This window comes from Meleagris gallopavo, chromosome 7 (genome assembly GCF_000146605.3).
Source record: "Meleagris gallopavo isolate NT-WF06-2002-E0010 breed Aviagen turkey brand Nicholas breeding stock chromosome 7, Turkey_5.1, whole genome shotgun sequence".
Lineage (NCBI taxonomy): Eukaryota > Metazoa > Chordata > Aves > Galliformes > Phasianidae > Meleagris > Meleagris gallopavo.
In genome coordinates this window covers 22,049,809-22,065,270 of record NC_015017.2, presented here as the reverse complement: position 1 = coordinate 22,065,270, position 15,462 = coordinate 22,049,809, and the positions used below count along the sequence as shown (strand labels likewise).

Here is a 15,462-nt window from a genome sequence, read left to right as displayed (position 1 = left end):
GACGCGCGTCGGGTGCTGCGGGGCAGCGCTGCGCCTGCCGGCCGGGTCCTGAGATCCTGAGGAAGGCCTCGCTGCCGTCGGGAGTAACTGCGCAGCTCTGCTTCACCGCGGCTCTGCGTGCGGTAGATACCTTGGTAGGCTGTGCCGGAGGTTGAGTGAGCGGCCTTCTGGAGTCCTTGCTGTAGCGCAGGGCTCGCACTCGACGAGCAGAACGGTGGGCGGGTTCTGCCCTGGGATCTGATGCGCGGGGCAGTGCAGGTACTGTGCAGGTACTTTGCCGGCAGCTGACAGCCGTGTGCACATCGCTGAGTGTTTGCCTCATGCCGTAGTGAGAGCAGCAGCACCCTTATGGTGAGTGCCGCTCTGGGGGGCTGCTGGCATCCAGCCCTCTCGCATCAGCTCTCTGCCTCCAGCCAGTGCCACCTTTTGGGCGCATGAAGGGGCACGGGAATTGCCCTTGTGAATTACTGCCGCTTTGGCTTGTCTGGTTTCTGTGTGTGGAGAATGAACGGAGAGACTCTTCCAGGGGTTAAAATCTTGTATGAAGCCGTTGGAAAGCAAACGGTGACATTCTGAGCAGATCCAAAGAGTCATGTGCTGAAACTGCAATATAAGCTAAAGTCACATTGGTCCTTGTTTATTCCTTTTCATTTAACTAACGTGTAATAATCCATTTTGATTTTTCTCTTCCACCTCAAGTATGTGTTTATAGTCTGACAGGTGAAAGGGGTGTTCTGAAAGAGACTTGTTCATTCAGCATGGGATGGTGTTAATATTGCCTGCTTTTTACTGTTGGGGCTGTAGAATAAGCAGCCTGTAGTTAGTTCTGTCAGACTCATCAGCTCGTGCTGTTTGATTACAGTGCACTGTGCTTTGTAAGAGATGCATCACAATTTACTAATCCTCTTGTTTTTTGTTATAATCCTAGAATCTGAAAATTTTATTGTTGCTTATAGACCTCTTGATTGCAGTGCTTTTGCTGTGGCTTGAGGTGGCAGTGTTTAATTACCAGTCCTTGTAAATGCAATTGCTAGGTGCATTCTGACAGAGTGCATTTGTGCAAGGACAGCATTTCCCCATCAAGCACAGGGAAAGACCCACAGGCACTTATGTGGGTCTCTGTCACTGCCCTGCCTTTCTGCTGATGTCTTCAGATTCCACAACTGTGAACAACTGTTTTTTCTGTTGTTAGACGTTGAAGTTGCATCATGATCCTGGTCAGGAAGGAGCTCAGCCAGTGCTGGATGTTGTTGGGATCGCAGGCCCAAATTAGAGAAAAACTCTGAAGTTCAACAACTGTAATGTGGACTGCTTATATTGACATATATGTGACATATATTGGCAAAAGCTTTCCTCCTTAGTTTTTTCAAATGTGATCTGCAGTTGGTGCTCTGTAAGCTGTTCTTCAATGGCAGAACATTCAACTTTCCTGTTAGAGGAGCTCTGCTCTGCACCCGATCCTGATGGAGCAGCGCTGGGCAGTGCTGTTCTGACTTCCGTTCTGAACTCAAGCAGGCTTTTCTTGTGAGCTCAGTGTTTTAATTGGGTAAATCATATGTATATCTATATCTGTGTATAGCTGTGTTATGGATCCATTTCAGATAGGGGTAGATTTCTTTGGAGAAGCCAAACTTCTATAAATGGATATAGTGGTAGGTCTTGAAGGTCTCATCAGTGTTGGAAAACCTCAGAAGAACTGTTTCCAGTTTTTAGAAGCATCTCTTTGGGTAGGGTGGGTAAATGAGAACTGTGTGTTACGAAGCCATGGAACAAATGGGGTATGTAGTTCAGAAGGACTCTGGAGCGCTGCAGAAGTTGTCAGCAAGGATAAACCAAGCGAGAGCTGCAAGGCCTGGGTTGCCTACAGTGAGACTTCGAGACAGCACAAACTGCCTGCCTGCTGAGCTGGTGGGAGGTGCTGTGCTGGTCACTTGGAGCAGGACCAGAAACACAGAGTGGGTGAATAATATGAAGGGTTTAATTGTTAATTTGTCTCATCTTTTCTGCAGATTGCTTGAGTCTTTTTGGCACTTCTGTGCTGCATTTTAGCAGTATTGCTCTTGTTGTGAGTTTTTTTGTTTTTTAATCACGCATATATAACAGGAAGCATGAATCCACTGTAGAAGAAAAGCAATTTCATCGCATGCATATATGATGGGAAGAGTTGCTGGGGATTGCCCTGCTGAGCTTCCTAAGCTCTGAAATACAACTGTTTTTTCTTTAAGAGGGGCAAAAGTTACAAAGTGTTTTGTCACCATATTCTCTTCATAAGCAGACTGAATGATCTGTCACATGCTTGAAACAATTTTTAGAACACATCTTTGTTTGTCATATATGCTTTTGCTGTAGACTTTCCTTTAGTGATTCATGCAACGAGCTGCTAAGTTTGTCACTAGTGTCTCTCAGGCTGCAGCACGTGCCCTGAGCTACTGCTAGGAGGTGTCACTGCTGGTTGTTCTTCTGGTGGAAGCAAACGTGTGTCCTTTAACATAAGTGATGTGGCAGAGTAGGGCAACGGTCTGTGCATGCTTAATACACGTTTGTTTCTGCCCTTCAAACTAGATAGAAACAGAATTTTTAGAACTTCTTCAGCAGTGCAAATGGAAAACTGCTGCAATTTGCACACATCTGGAGCGATCTGTCAGTTCCTTCTGAAATAAATGATCCAAGGTGCTGGAGATTACATTGTGTTGTGTGCTATTCTCACCAACAGTGTCCAAAGTTGAGATTTCTAACTTAGCTGGAGTGCCTCTGTTTGCTGTGGTGGAGTTACAAACATGCGGCCATAAGGAGAATTTTTCTCTTCTAAAGGAGGCTGTTTTTGAATGCTTGACGTGAGTGCTCTGTACTAACAGTAAAATCTGATGCCATGTGGAGGGAATTTATTTCTTACAAAAAGCTTGTGAAGCTTTTTGTCTCAAAAACAGATTGTTTTGTGGAGAAATTCAATACAGTTACATTATGTTGTGTGTTTGAAATAGCTGAGGGAAATAAAAGCGATTCTGTTAGACATAACAGGAGTGGCTTATAGACTATACATCATGAACTTTTATTGTCCATTATGGAGCGTGTAAAAAGTACCAAGCAAACCTGTTTATGCAGCATTTTGTTTCTAATAAAGTAAATACTACTTAGTAAGAATTTCTTCTTTTGGAAGGGGGGGGAAGCTTTGGAGCTTCTGCTCCCTAAAAACTGTGTATGTAGTGCTGAAGCTAGGCTTCTATGGTGTTTAAGTGGCACTTGTAGAAGATATGCTACTTTCACAGGTGATGAGAGCCCTCGTCTGCTTTCAGAAATCATGGTTTCCACTTAGTTCCATATACTGTAGCTCAGGGCCTAAAATTGTGACCACAGCCTTATTATAACATGTAAAATATAACACCTACCATGTAGGTGTAGAGTTACAGTGTTTGAAAGTAAAGCTTGTCAGCAAAAAGAAATCTTGTTTACTGAAAAAGTTTTCATGGCGATACAGTTGAGTATTAGTGCCTTGACCTTGAAACTTGTTCCCTGACAGCAAAGTGCAATCATCTCAGTGAGCAACTGAAGTCCTGCACAGTTAGATGGGGCTGAAGGGATCACAAGACCTTCCTCTGCCTCCTGGCATTCTGCATTCCATGGATTTTCTTCACTTGCTCTTAAAAGCCTCTTGGGGTGGCAGTTCCCCAGCTTCTCCCTATAGTCTGTGCCTCTGTTTTTGTTCACTGATAGACAGTCGTGACATTTACACACAGGTGTCTGTAACTTATATGTCTGAAATAACAGCTGGCTTTTAGAGAACGAGGCTTCCCAAGCTGCCACAGGTGGGATCTTGCCTGCTCTAGCAACTGTTGTGAGTGGTATCACTGGATTATTTTTTTTTCTCCTCGATCCTTACTCAGTTACGAAGATAAGTGACTCAATACTTGCAAAGTACGAAGATGCACTGAGGGCTGAGAACTTATGCACAGATAAATGGGATCATTATTATTTCTGTTGGTCGCAGAAGCACTGCTTATCAGAAATTACAGAAATGTCAAGGTTGGAAAAGACCCACAAGATCACCCAGTCCAAGCATCCACCCATCACCAATACTTCTCACTAACCCATGTCCCTCAACACAAAATCCAAACGTTCCTTGAACACCTCCAGGGTCAGTGACTCCACCACCTCCCTGGGCAGCCCATTCCAGTGCCTGACCACTCTTTCAGTAAAATAGTTGTTCCTAACGTCCAGCCTGAATCTCCCCCAGCACAGCTTGAAGCCATTCCCTCTAGTTCTACCACCAGTCTACCAAGAGATGAGGCCGACCCCCAGCTCACTACAACCTCCCTTCAGGTCGTTATAGAGAGCAATAATGTCTCCCTTGAGCCTCCTCCAAACTGAACAATCCCAGCTCCTTCAGCTGCTCCACAAAAGGCCTGTGCTCCAGACCCCTCACCAGTTTTGTTGCCCTCCTTTGAACCCACTCCAGGGCCTCAATGTCTTTCTTGCAGTGAGGGGCCCAAAACTGGACACAGTATTCGAGGTGTGGCCTCACCAGAGCTGAATCCATTACTGCTGCACTTCCCAGAAGCACCCTGACCTTGGAGCTCCCTGCAGCGAGCCGTGCTGTGCACTGGATGCTGCCTGCTGGTGGCTGGAAGTGGGATGCAACTGAAAGCAGGGGGCTGTAGTGAAGTTGGGGGCTGAAGGTGTCACCTCCTTAGAGAGGGGAGTTTTCTTGTGGAATGAGTTCAGCACTTCTGTTCTTTTTTCTGCGGCTGTCAGGTGTAAAAATACTTCTCCGTCAGCATCACTGGGCCCAAACAAGGCTGGGAAATATAGAACAGAACCTGTACATCACAGGCGGCGTGGTGGCAGAAGGGGGACATCCAGCTGTGTACTTCTGTGTGATTTATGCAGCTGTAAGGCCATGATTTCCTTCAGATACAGCTTCCTGGCAGCCTCTGCATGCACTCTTACGTATGAAGTGTTCAGGGTTCCGATGGGTTTGGGAGGAGGTGTGCAACGTGGGGAGATAATTGCTGCAATCAGATCTGTCAGAACTTGGGAACCCACAGTCCCTCCATCCATTTGGGCAGACTGTAAGTAATGTACTTAGAACACAGAATCTGTCAATTTCAGGCGCTGGTGAGCCTGACGCTGATGGATGCTGAGCATGTGCAGTCCTCATCTATTGTAGGTGCTCCTACAAAAGTGTCTCCACAAGGTGTGGCTGGCAGAGCTGAGGGCTGTTTGCCTGGCACAGAGCTGTGCTCCCACAGCTGCCACACAGCTGCTGAGCTGACAGCCAGCACCCCAGTGCAGAGCACTGTGTCTGAGGTGCAGGCAGGCACCTTGCAGAGACACTTCTGCTTGGAATTGTGGTTTCTGTGATGTGATTTCTACCTCAGTTGTTTTTATTGCTTTGACTGGGATAATGTTGAATTTGTACTTGGCTGCTTAACCAAATTTTGAAAGCAATTAGTGGAACTACTGATTCTGGATTATTTTTTCTTTAATGAATGTTGAGACTATGGGACACTAAGGTCCTAGGCTTCTGGCGTCTGTTACAACAGGCTCCCTGTGAGTCATCTAAGCTTTTTCCAACCTCTGACTTTGTGAATGTGTCAGGAGGAGGTAAACAGATTCAAACAGGCCAATTTTAGTAGCTAGCAAGTGTGCTTTTTTTCTCATATTGCAGTATTTTTTTTCTAGATGAGTTGTGTTAAGAAAGCTCAATTCCTGCAGAAGCAGACGGGCGCTGAATGAATATCTGGATTTGTACCAGATCTGTCAGGTGGATTAACAGGTGACAAACCACACGGTAAAGGCTGACACTTCACAGAACTTTCAGAAGATGAATGTAGCATGTAAAAGAAAAAGCTAACGAGGAATCAGCTTACAAATGAAGAAAGGTACACTTTGCTCCAAAGGCTGCAGGAGAAATCTGATAGCTGTATTGGGGTTTCTTTTGTCTATTGGCAATGCATGTCATCATGAATAAACAACACACAAAAATACATCTGTCAGCTGTTCCATTTGGAATTAGAAGCATACTTTCACATTCCGAGAGCAGTGTGGCCAGTAGTTGTGCCCCATGTGAGTGCAGCAGACAAATGATTTGAGTGGCGGCGGCTGCAGGACGGCACACGTCCCTTGGCTTGTGCTGGTATGGCAGCACATCATAGATTGTGTGGGTGCTCTCAGAGCAGGGTCAAGAATGTCAGCAGGTGATGTGTGAGCATGGGGTGGTAACCTGTGCTTACGCAGCGGCAGCCCTCTTTTGCCTCTAGTAAGTGTGAGTTTAAAAGCAGGTCCTGATGTTGGTGCTTCTGGGGAAAAATGCTGCTTTTTAACCAACGTTTCCAGAATTGTTATTTGACTGGGTGAGTGGTTACTGTTGGCGTTCCTCAATTAAAATAATCTTTATGCCTTTCCCTTTTTTGTTTTGTTTTGTTTGAGTGAGAGATTTCTTTGCTCCAAAAGATTAAATTTGAACAACTTAGAAATACGTACAATTATCAACACCTTCTAAAACTACAGTTTGTCCAACTAGAAATATAACTCTAATCTGTAAATCAGCATTGGTACACTTCTGCTGAACTCTTGTTTAATTTTCTTAGGTACAAGAAAACTCCCCAGGTCACAGGGCTGGATTGGAGCCATTCTTTGATTTTATTGTGTCTATTAATGGTTCGAGATTGGTAAGTATGTTTCTGTTGTGTAATACTAACTGTGAAACAAGCAGCGTGCTGGGAATATCTTACTGCTATAGATAATAATTCTGTTTCTTTTATTGAAATGTGTACAGTGTATCCTTGGCTTAAGACAGGAAAGCCTGACTGCTTCAGAGATCGATTTCTTTCATCTTACAGTTAGAATTCTATCAAAAATGAAGCTGAGGGGTGGGGATGCAGTGCTCTGCAAACATCTGCTCTGGCAGGAGAGACTGCTGCCTGCTGCTGTACCTCTCGCTGTCTGTGCTAGTGCCCACCATGCGTCCTAACACTGCCTATGTGAGAACCTGTGAACTCGTTTCAGTCGAAACAAGTTGGTTGAAAGAGCTGTTGTCGAAGCTATTAGCTGGGCAGGAATCATGTGAGGAAGTTTCCAAGCAGAGTAAACCATCAGAGCAGTAGGAAGAAGCTGTGGGTGAGCTCTTCCCATGTGGCTGTGTTCATGAAAGCCTCTGCAGAGCTGCAGGGCACGTCTGAGAGCTTATGGAAAGAGCTCAGCCTACGGTGAATTACCCTTATCTCTGCTCTGGGCATATCTGCTCTACTTGAAAGGATTTTGTTCTTTCGAGGCATAAGAAGTAGGCCCTGTAGTTAGTTCTCCAAACTTGCAGTTTGGAATTGGTCTTCTGGCATTTCTGTAATAAGAATTTAATTGCAGATTTAAGAATGCCTGCATTCATTGGGCCTCTGAAATACAAAAGTGTTGCTGTGGAATGGGATGCTTGCTGTGTTCAATACTAAATCAGACTTTGTTTGAATGCTCACAGAATAAAGACAATGACACTCTCAAGGACCTGTTGAAAGCAAATGTTGAAAAACCTGTAAAAATGCTGGTGTACAGCAGCAAGACACTGGAACTGAGGGAAACATCAGTGACCCCCAGCAACATGTGGGGTGGGCAGGGCCTGCTGGGGGTGAGCATTCGTTTCTGCAGCTTCGATGGGGCCAATGAAAATGTGTGGCACGTACTGGTACGTACAACTTCCAACTATTTTTCTTTCTCCAAAATTTGTTGTTTGCTGCTAAACCTTCTCAGTGTCTTTACTGGAAAGTGACTTGCAAGGGAGAGTACAAGGCATGAGATGGAATTACTCTGTTCTCTGTTCATTGGCTTTGTTGTTTTTTTTTTGAAAGGCTTTTGAAGTAAAAAACAGTGTCTGAGAGCGTTAGCAAGTCTTGTATTTATATCAGTGTTACTGCACAGTATTCAGAATCCCTTGTAACAGTAACTAATGAGACTGTCCTCCAGCTGTTGTTTTACAGGCTTAGGGTCTGTTTTACTCCCTGAGTTGAAAAGTTGATCAAAGTTGGAGAGGTGTGTCTGCCTGACTCCAAACTTGTGTGAAGTGTGTATGTAAGCTGTTCTGCAGCACCCTGGCTGTTCTATAATGTTTTGCAACTTTCCTTCTTAAAACTAGGAAGTGGAACCAAACTCTCCTGCTGCATTAGCTGGGCTCAGACCTCATAGTGATTACATCATTGGAGCAGATACTGTCATGAATGAGGTATGTCTGTGCATAAGTTTCTTCATGTTCATTTATCTTTATTCTTAACTAGAAAATACACTAGGGCTCTTTCTATCAGTGCGAAGTGAAGTAACTTAATACAAAAAAGTTCTGACTCACTGCTTCTTCATTGTGCTTAAATGCAACTATGGAAATTAAGAAATGCTCCAAAATATCTTTATGAAGGCAGGTATTAGACTACAAAATGCTAATATTAAGTAATTCGAACATCAGATTTCAAATCTGAGGTTGTCCCATATGTCTTCTGAGTTGTGCTGGCGAAGCACAGTTGTCCTTAGGATAAAACAGCAGCACCATGACTGCACTGTGTAGCAGTTACTAGGCTCTGTTATAGAAAATTAGGGCTAGGAAGCTGGTCTCATGTCAATTTATAATGACAACATGATAAATAAGGTCATTATTATCCTTTTGCAGACTGAAGATCTCTTCTCCCTTATTGAAACACATGAAGCAAAGCCGTTAAAACTTTATGTATATAACACAGACACAGATAACTGCCGGGAAGTGGTGATAACTCCAAATTCTGCCTGGGGTGGAGAAGGCAGGTAAGGGAAAAAGTACATTACTGGGAGCAAAGAGGGGTGGGACAGCTTTCTTACAGCACTAGTCTAAAAGCTGCTTGCTTCAGTTCTTTGCAATACCCAGAAAAGACTTGCCTTATATCCAAGGGGTTTCTGCTGTAGTCAATTACATATTTACTTCAAATTCAGTTTTAGTTAGTAATGCTTTCTGCATTAGAGTTCAAATACTGAAGAGGCTGTAGTTGCACAGTACCCTGAACAGGCAGCTGCAAACAACAGGTACAAATTGAATTCCATACTGATAGAGCTGATACAACTGGTTGATTTAAATAATAATAAAACTTCTGTGCTAAATATTTATTGCTGAAAGTTACAGAATTCCTGGTTCTGTTGTCTCGTGGTGTTATTTCTCCATAGCAGACACTTGTCCTTTTTTTCTGTAAACACAAATGATTGTACAGAGCTGATCTTGAAACTTGCTGCCACCTTGAGTCATTTGTGCATTGCTTGCTGTGGAGTCTTAATAATAAAGTCATTTTACTGACGTCTATGTGTTCATATTTTAAAAGCCTAGGGTGTGGCATTGGCTATGGTTATTTGCATAGGATACCTACACGCCCTTTTGAAGAGGGAAAGAAAATCTCTCTCCCAGGACAGCTGCCCAGTGCATCTCTCAGTCCTCTCAAAGATGGCTTTACAGAGGTAAGTTGTAGTCACCTCTTTGGTTCTGTAATGCGGATTATGGGGTTATGTTGCCTTTCTGCTTTTGTGGGCTCTTATGAAAACAAACCCTGATTGTGTAACTTCTATTTCTTTTTTTCTCCTGAAAAGGTTCAGCTGTCATCAGTTAACCCCTCACCGCCATTACCCCCTGGGCCAGCAGGACTCGAGCAGAGTCTGTCAGGACTTTCTATTAGCTCACCCTCGACTACTGTCAGTAATGTTCTCAGTACAGGTCAGTATGGAAGTTACTCCTGAAATGCTCAGGTAGACTGACTTCTTTGGATTCACACGTGTTTCCATTGGTTTAAAAGAGGGCAGGAGGGAAAATAAACTTCTCTCTTTCTCTTTCCCAAACTTTTCTGAACAGCAAAGGCTACAGTGCTGTAATAATGTATTTCACTCTGTGAGTCTGCTTTACTTGCTCAGAAGAGATTTGAAAACTTCTATCAGAAAGAAGATGTGTGTTATTCTATTTTCATTGTATACTATTTTTCTTCGTGTTTCATGGTTATTTAAGGCAAATAACAAATCTCCTGTGAGCAATTATTCATTTGTACTCTCTTGAGGACTACAGTCACTGAAGTGTAGTACTCTTAAAATTGACATTTGTTTTTCTGTGTGCTCCAGCAGGAGTTCCGACAGTCCCGTTGTTACCACCACAGGTCAGTCAGTCCCTTACCTCCGTGCCACCAGTTAATCCAGCAACAACACTACCTGGTGAGTGGGTAACATGGCTTGAGGCCTTCCTGAAACAAAAACTTAAAAAAGGAAAAGGCCGGTCTCTTCCACTTTTTCTGGGGGGGCTGGTGGGACTACAGCTTCACACAACATAGGCATTTAATATCAAAACACTTTTATGCATCCTCTGTAATGTTACTGTTTTTGAAGAGCCATGTGCACAGCATGTCTGTAGCACAGAGGGCTGAGCTAGAAAGAAAGCTGATAATCATAGACCTGTTAGGCCCCTGCACAATAGACAGACCATTGGGGATTTCTCCAGGCATTAGCTGTGCTATTTGCAGTGGTCCTGGAGGTGGTACATTGTTACTTGTTACGCTTCATACAATGTATATTGCAAAATACTTTGGAAACTGTGAAGGTGCATGCCACTTTGTATTTTTCCCTCAGACATCAGGGCAGCAAAAAGATGCAGGAAAGCATTTCTTGCCTGTTGCTGTATTCCTTTCACCTCTTAAAACTCCATTTTAGTGGCCTTCTTTTTAATGCTTAGCTTGTTCTTTATATAACTAGATGGCTAAGAGCATACAGCTGCACCTTGCAGTTACTGTTTCTGAATTACTTAGTAAACCTAAGCCAGTAACACAAAAACAATGTCTGTCTACAAAGTATTGTGCATTATTTCTGATAACCAAAGTATTGAGCACAGATATGGCAGAAATACTTGTAGTGCAAATAAGATTTGTTTGGGGTTTTGCCATGTTGTTGGTGCAGTAATACCAGACCCAGCTGTGCGTCCCTAAATGCTGAAGGAACTGTGTTTTGTTGTGCATGCTATGAGACAAGTAGACTAAGATTTGAAGTAATATTTGCAGGTATGCTCTTTAACATAGAAGGTGCTGTATAGGAAAGCTGACTGCCAGCATACAGGGCAGGGAACTTCAGTCTTACGCTCTGTAGGTAAAATGGCAGATCACTAAGTTCAGCTTCTATTAATGGCTTTTCGTTTTCTGTTGCATATAACTCCTTTCCCTAAATCTGAACGTACAGATTTTTCATACTCTTTGCTCTCTGAATAGTGTGGTTGCCTTTTGGAAAATTACCAGGATATTGCTTACAATTTGCATGTGCATAATAGTGAAATTGTAGGTCTTAAATATATCAAGGTTTAAAGTTTGAGTGAATCTGTGTGAAGTTCCATATTTTTCAGATTAGGGGTTGCAGAGAATCAAACCAAAGCTGCTTGTAACTGAACTGAAAGCTCTTTGACTTATATGATGTCAGCCTTTTTGGCTAATAAATTTCCAGGTAGGCCAGGAAGGCTGCTTTTAATCAAAATATTTGCGCTGTGGTCTGCTTTTAGATGTTCTCCCTCTTCTCCCCATTGTTACTGTAATATCAACAATTAAAGTCAGAGCTAAACTCCCCTGAACTAACCAAACCACAAATTGGAAGAGAGCCATTGTGCCAGAAATGCTAGGACAGGAAAATCAGAAGGGAAAAGATGTTCTGCAGCAAACACAGTCATGGGAGGGCATCTGTTGTGATTTGTGCATGTTTGCATTGTATTTTAACCCGTGCTGACTTTGAAAGTTGCTGTTTTGCCTTTTCTATATATTTTTGTGTTTAACTTTAGTTATAAAATGAGTACTAATATTAAGATTTTTGACCTTTTAATGCTGTTTTCTTCTGAATTTCATCCTATTATAATCTTCTATGTTCAGATTAAGAATAGAGGGCTTCTGGTACAGTGCTACAGTCAGACAACCATCTTTGTTGAAAACTAAACTTTGGAAAAAACCACTATTATTCCTTGAAATAAGAAAAGCATAGGGATTTATGTATTTTACTGGTACAGTACTGCAGCAGGCAACTGTTCAGTCACAACCTCATAGTTGAAACTCGGTTGAACTTGCGTTTTTGTATGTAAGGATGGTAAAATGTAAAGCAAAATCGTACAACTTAACTAAAATCACTAAGATCTCAGAAGCAGTCAGAGATAGAAAACAAAGTTTTGAACGGTCATTTTTTCATTCTTCTCTCAGGTCTGATGCCATTACCAGCGGGGCTTCCCAACCTGACTGATCTGTCCAAACTTAATTTACCAGCACCACACATTGTTCCGGAAATGGTACAGCCTGGTAAGTGCTCCTGCAAATTGAAATGCTGTAATAGTGGGTCTGTGATGATCTTTGACACTCATTTAGAACCATCTGGTGGAGTCCTGAAGAGGATAAATGGAGCATTTGCTGGAAACGGGAGCTGACACTTGTGCCCAGATTGGGTGGGCAAGGAAGATGTTTTGAGAGAAAGGAGCGCTAAGCCTCTGTGTTTAGTTGTTTCATCTTGTATTATCCAACTTATGTTCTCCAAAGGGATCATTGTGTGCCAAGGAAGAAAGTACATAGTTTTTCAGGTAGAAAAAGAGTGTTTCCTTGTTTGCTAAACAAAGAGATCAAAGAACTTTGATTGGAAGCTGAAAGTTTCAACTAATATTACATGTATGGTTTTAAATCAAAGTGCTGAAGATGCACGTGGAGGAAGCAAAAAGAAATTAGAAGCTTGCACAGAGTAAGTTCTCACTAACTTCTTGTTGCTGGCCAGAAAAAATCTAATAATCAGTATTAGTACTTCAGTCCCATTTCCCTAGAGGACGAGAAGCAAACTGGAGTTTATTCTGATTCTTTGATTCTGAAATAAATGCATTAGGCTTTGAAACAAACTTGCTGAGTTCTCTCCAAGGATATATAGGGGATTAGAAAAAAGGAAAATGTTAACCTAACACGGAATCTGTTTAGATCTGTGTGTGGTATATAGCAGCTGACTGCTCTTTTTTTATTCTTAGGTATGCCAACCCTTCCTTCTTTGCCGCCTTTGAATCTAATGGGAATAACACCTCCATTGATGCCACCAAAATGCGTTCCTCTGCTTCCTTTGGTCACAGAGGTATCTACAGTGCCTACAGATTTGCTTCCCACCATGACTCAAGCTGGAAGCTTTTCTGTTGACCCTGGCACTACTGTAAATGTAGAACAGACCTCTCCGCTCACCTTGGATAGTGCTAGCCCAACTTCTAAGGCAACTATTGACAGATCAAATGAATCCTCTGCTGTGAATGAGAAGGCATCTGGCATCACAGATACACATGCTTCTGAATCGTAACTCCAGATCACTCTGTCAGAATGGCTCGGTATTTATTTAGCCATGGGATACATATTTGAAGAGCAAGCTATCATTAATTTCATACTAGTTTGTACTTAATCTTTAGGAGTCCTGTAAATAATATGGAGGTATAATAAAAATAAAGGGGATTTATAAAGTGAGCTTGGCGGGAGGGGAAGAGTACTTGTACTTAACCAAAAAAAAAAAAAGAACCCCCCAAAAAACCCCCACAATAAAGAAACATTCAAGGTGGTAAATAGAAGTCCACTGCCAAACTTGGACGTGTATGTTTTTAATAAAGGCTGATAGCCGTAGCTAGGCCTCTCCTTGCTTCTAAGCAGCAATTTTTGCTTCTCATAGAAATGAAACAGTTCTTGCATGTGACATTTACATACCATAGTGCTTGTCTTTGCAAGTATCTTGTTACTGCAGTGGGGATGAGGATGTTTGGTCTGAGTCATAAATTTTAACAGTGCAAACTTCCACCTAAAGATTTTTCTATTAGAATTGCTGAGTGACCTGTTAACTAACATGTCAGTATTCAGCTTGTATACAAATCTTTATTTTTAAGCTCTTGAGAGAAGCTCAAGCCATGTTTTGTGACTGCTGCTGTGCTGCTTCACACCCCCACTGTAAAATGGCATTTGGAAGGGAATACAGGATATGTTACGTGTAGCACATGATTTGGCACTTCATGACTACTGTAAGACAAATTAATGGATTAAGCAGACATACAGCAATAAATTCCTGGAATTTCATCCTGTGTGACAAAATAGCACATTTATTTGTTCAATACTGTAAGTTTTTCTGGTTTAAGCTCAGCTCTCTAGTACAGATCGGTAAAAACGTTCTTTTCCTGAGGAATGGATCCAAGAAGGAATGCCAGACTTCAGCATGCAGGCAGGGTTAGCAGTGGTTAGATCCGCTGTAGCAGTGAGTCACAAAATCTGCCTGCAAGTGATTCATGTTTTTTTTGAAACCGATGTTCAGGATGAACACTGTGGAATTAGAGCAGATGAAACACTTTGTGTAACCTGGTATGTGTGCTGTACTCCAGCTGACAGCCTCGGCTCCTGGGATCAGATACTTCCACGCTACTCCAGTCCTGTACTACTGGAATTTCACTTATAAATGTTTCTTCAACCACGGTCTCACTTCTAGCTGTAATCAGTTATCTGGAGCTTGTCTCCTTTTGGCAATGCAGTGTGCCTGATCACTCTTAAGAACAGTAGTTGCATTTGATTGCTGATCGTAATGTTTCAAATTAGTTCAAGTGGAAGCCTTATCTAACATTTGTTGTCCTGTCTTATCTTTATCCCTTAAGAATTTGTCTTTCCTCTGGCCCAGCACTGCATGTTCCCTCATCACCTATTATCTATTTGGAGATCTGTTAAAGACTCCAAATCCTTTTTCACACTGCTAGCAATTTATTTTCTCAACTGCTTGGAGTTTGAAGTCCCTCTGCCTTGGTAAATACAAGGCTCAGAACTTCTCAGAATGTATCTTTTGACTTATTTTATTTTGTAACTCCGGTGTCACATATATCAGAATTAAACTTTGTAATAAGGATGTTCCCTCTTTTCTTTGCTGTATATAAAGAACGTCTGCTATTCCTGAGCTTCATGAAGTCTCACTGGCCTTACAGCCTTTCCTGGAACTTCTTTACACACTGTCCCAGTCAGAGCCCTCGACAAAGTTGCTTTCCTTCTCTAATCCACGAGCAGTAGAAATACAAGTTTTGTCACATATCCAATGTAGAGCAATTGTTAACAGGGTGCTTATCATAACCTAATGCCTTTTCTGTTGTTAGTGTGGAATGATGCTCATTGGAGTAACATCTCAGGTTAGCTGGCATTTTTTATGTTTTCCAACTGCAAGCTGTGGACTTCTGTAGTTGCATAGATGTCTCCAGTAGCCAAAAAATAGAACAGAATGCTTAGGCTGAAGTCATGAAGTCATTTCTGTTAGCTATTTTCTTTTCTTGACTGCTTTATATATCCACTTTGTGATGACTATGAGAGTAATGGAAGCAAGGCAGTGTTTCAGTGTAGCCAGAAGCAGTTCTGCTAAAGGTAACACAGCTTCAAATGTGGAAGCGAGTTGGTGGTGCAGAACTTCAGCTGTAATCTCCCAGCTAAGAAGCCATTAAAA

General features: G+C 42.4%; 1 protein-coding gene across 2 annotated transcripts; it reads left to right on the top strand.

Annotated features, from left to right (window-relative positions):
* The first annotated feature begins 6,587 nt into the window (after positions 1-6,587).
* Positions 6,588-14,880, top strand: GORASP2 (golgi reassembly stacking protein 2). 2 transcript variants are annotated; one of them, XM_019617193.1, is made up of 9 exons: positions 6,588-6,668; positions 7,469-7,672; positions 8,120-8,206; positions 8,642-8,772; positions 9,318-9,450; positions 9,580-9,703; positions 10,102-10,188; positions 12,195-12,290; positions 12,995-14,880. In XM_019617193.1, exons 2-9 carry the CDS (start codon positions 7,529-7,531, stop codon positions 13,309-13,311), a joined length of 1,119 nt encoding a protein of 372 aa, XP_019472738.1. In that variant the 5' UTR covers positions 6,588-6,668; positions 7,469-7,528; the 3' UTR covers positions 13,312-14,880. The 2 variants fall into 2 exon arrangements, with proteins under 2 accessions (XP_019472738.1, XP_019472737.1); XM_019617192.1 differs by having other exon boundaries at positions 10,099-10,188.
* The last annotated feature ends 582 nt before the right edge of the window (positions 14,881-15,462 follow it).